Source organism: Geospiza fortis, unplaced genomic scaffold (genome assembly GCF_000277835.1).
Source record: "Geospiza fortis unplaced genomic scaffold, GeoFor_1.0 scaffold637, whole genome shotgun sequence".
Classification (NCBI taxonomy): domain Eukaryota; kingdom Metazoa; phylum Chordata; class Aves; order Passeriformes; family Thraupidae; genus Geospiza; species Geospiza fortis.
This window is the reverse complement of record NW_005054515.1, coordinates 281,311-282,782: the sequence shown is the minus strand read 5'-3', so window position 1 is coordinate 282,782 and position 1,472 is coordinate 281,311. Positions and strand designations below refer to the sequence as shown.

The 1,472-nt window shown below is 61.1% G+C and overlaps 1 protein-coding gene across 1 annotated transcript; it reads right to left on the bottom strand.

The window, feature by feature from the left end:
- Nucleotides 1-3: 3 nt before the first annotated feature.
- On the bottom strand, nucleotides 4-842 carry CHST3 (carbohydrate sulfotransferase 3; the record flags this gene model as incomplete). The annotated part of the gene is made up of 2 exons (XM_031063596.1): nucleotides 598-842; nucleotides 4-454 (listed from the first exon to the last, which is right to left on the bottom strand). Coding segments are annotated over exons 1-2 (681 nt in total), but the record flags the coding sequence as incomplete, so codon positions are not given.
- Nucleotides 843-1,472: the final 630 nt, after the last annotated feature.

Here is a 1,472-nt window from a genome sequence, read left to right as displayed (position 1 = left end):
CAAGAAGGGCGTCAGGTGGCCCTCGGGAACCGGGGAGATGAAGTTCTCTAGGATGTAGAGGTCGCAGAGGAGGAGCTGCTTGAGGACGTCTCGGTAAACCAAGGCTGAGCCCACCGCGCTGGCTCCCCCCGGCAGGAAGTTCACCGTCTTCTCGACGTGCCAGAGGGGCTCAAAGAGGTAGAAGATGCTGCCCTGCTGGTTGAAGAACTCGCCGACGAAGGAGGAGCCAGTGCGGGTGGTGGCCATCAGCAGGACGTGCCGCCGTGGCCCGGGGTCCGCGGTGTCACCTGCCAGCTGCAGGGTGATGTTGTACAGGTGGGACCTCAGCTGGGAGAAGGCAGCGTCCAGCTCCTGCAGCGAGGCCAGCGAGCTGTTCTTGGCCGGTGCTGGGCTGGGCTCCGTGCTGTTGGCCTCTGCCAGAGCCTGCGGGGACTGCTTCAGCTTGTCCGACACCCTGTGGGGAGAGCCAGCTCAGCCTGGAGGACAGCAGGACCACCCTGCATCCCGGCAGGGGACTTGGGGGGCTCCTCTGCATAGGAGGAGGACTGGGGGAGAGAGGCTGCAAACCTTGGCATGGCTCAGGTGCCCACTGCCTACCTGGAGATGAAGTTGTTCTCCTTCTCGATGATGACGATGCTGATGACAAAGACCAGCAGGATGGCGTACTTGCTCTTCATCTTCAAGCAGTGCAGCAGCTCCCGGATATCCTGGGGCAAAGCACGTCGGATCTCCATGGAGAACACACACAGGTCCCTCCTGCACACCGGGAAGGTGTCCTGGGCTAGGGCCTTGCCAGCCCTGCCTGTGGGGAGAAGAAGGCTCAGCATGGCGAGGGTCAGAGGCTGACAAAGGCTGGACAAGAGCAGTAAAAAAGTGGAAGCTCCTCCTTACTGCTCCATCCCACCCCCGGATGACGAGCAGCTGCCTGAATGCCCCATCGGCTGCTCCTCCTCCTTCCCAAAATATATCTGCCCGACAGGATCCCTTCCCACGCTTCCACCAGCTCCCCCTGCCCACCTCGAAACCCAATCCCTGCCACCCAACAGCTGCCTGCTTCCCGCTGGCAAAAACCTGCTGCTGCCAGCGAGGGAGCCCCTGGATCATCTGGATCTTCTGCACTTTGTGGCTCCCAACCTCTGGAAAGGAGAGGCTTGGAGGCTCCACTGTAGGGCCCCAGAGCGGGGCTGAGCAGCTTCCGCCTTCCCCCAGCATGGCAGCAGCAGCTGCTGAGCCTCGAAAATGAAACCCAGAGAGTTTTCAGGAACGACGGCAGGCCGGAAAACGCTGCTGCTGCCAGTCCCCCTGGGGGAGTGGAATGCTCTGAGGGAGGCTTTTGCCAAAAATGGGAAGAAGAAAAAAAAAAACCCCAAATGATGGTGCAGCTGCTTGGTGCGGGATGCAAAACCAGGAGACTTGGCAGAAAAGTCCCGCCCCCCCAGCCCCTCCTTCAGCACCCGAATCGGGGCGTTGCT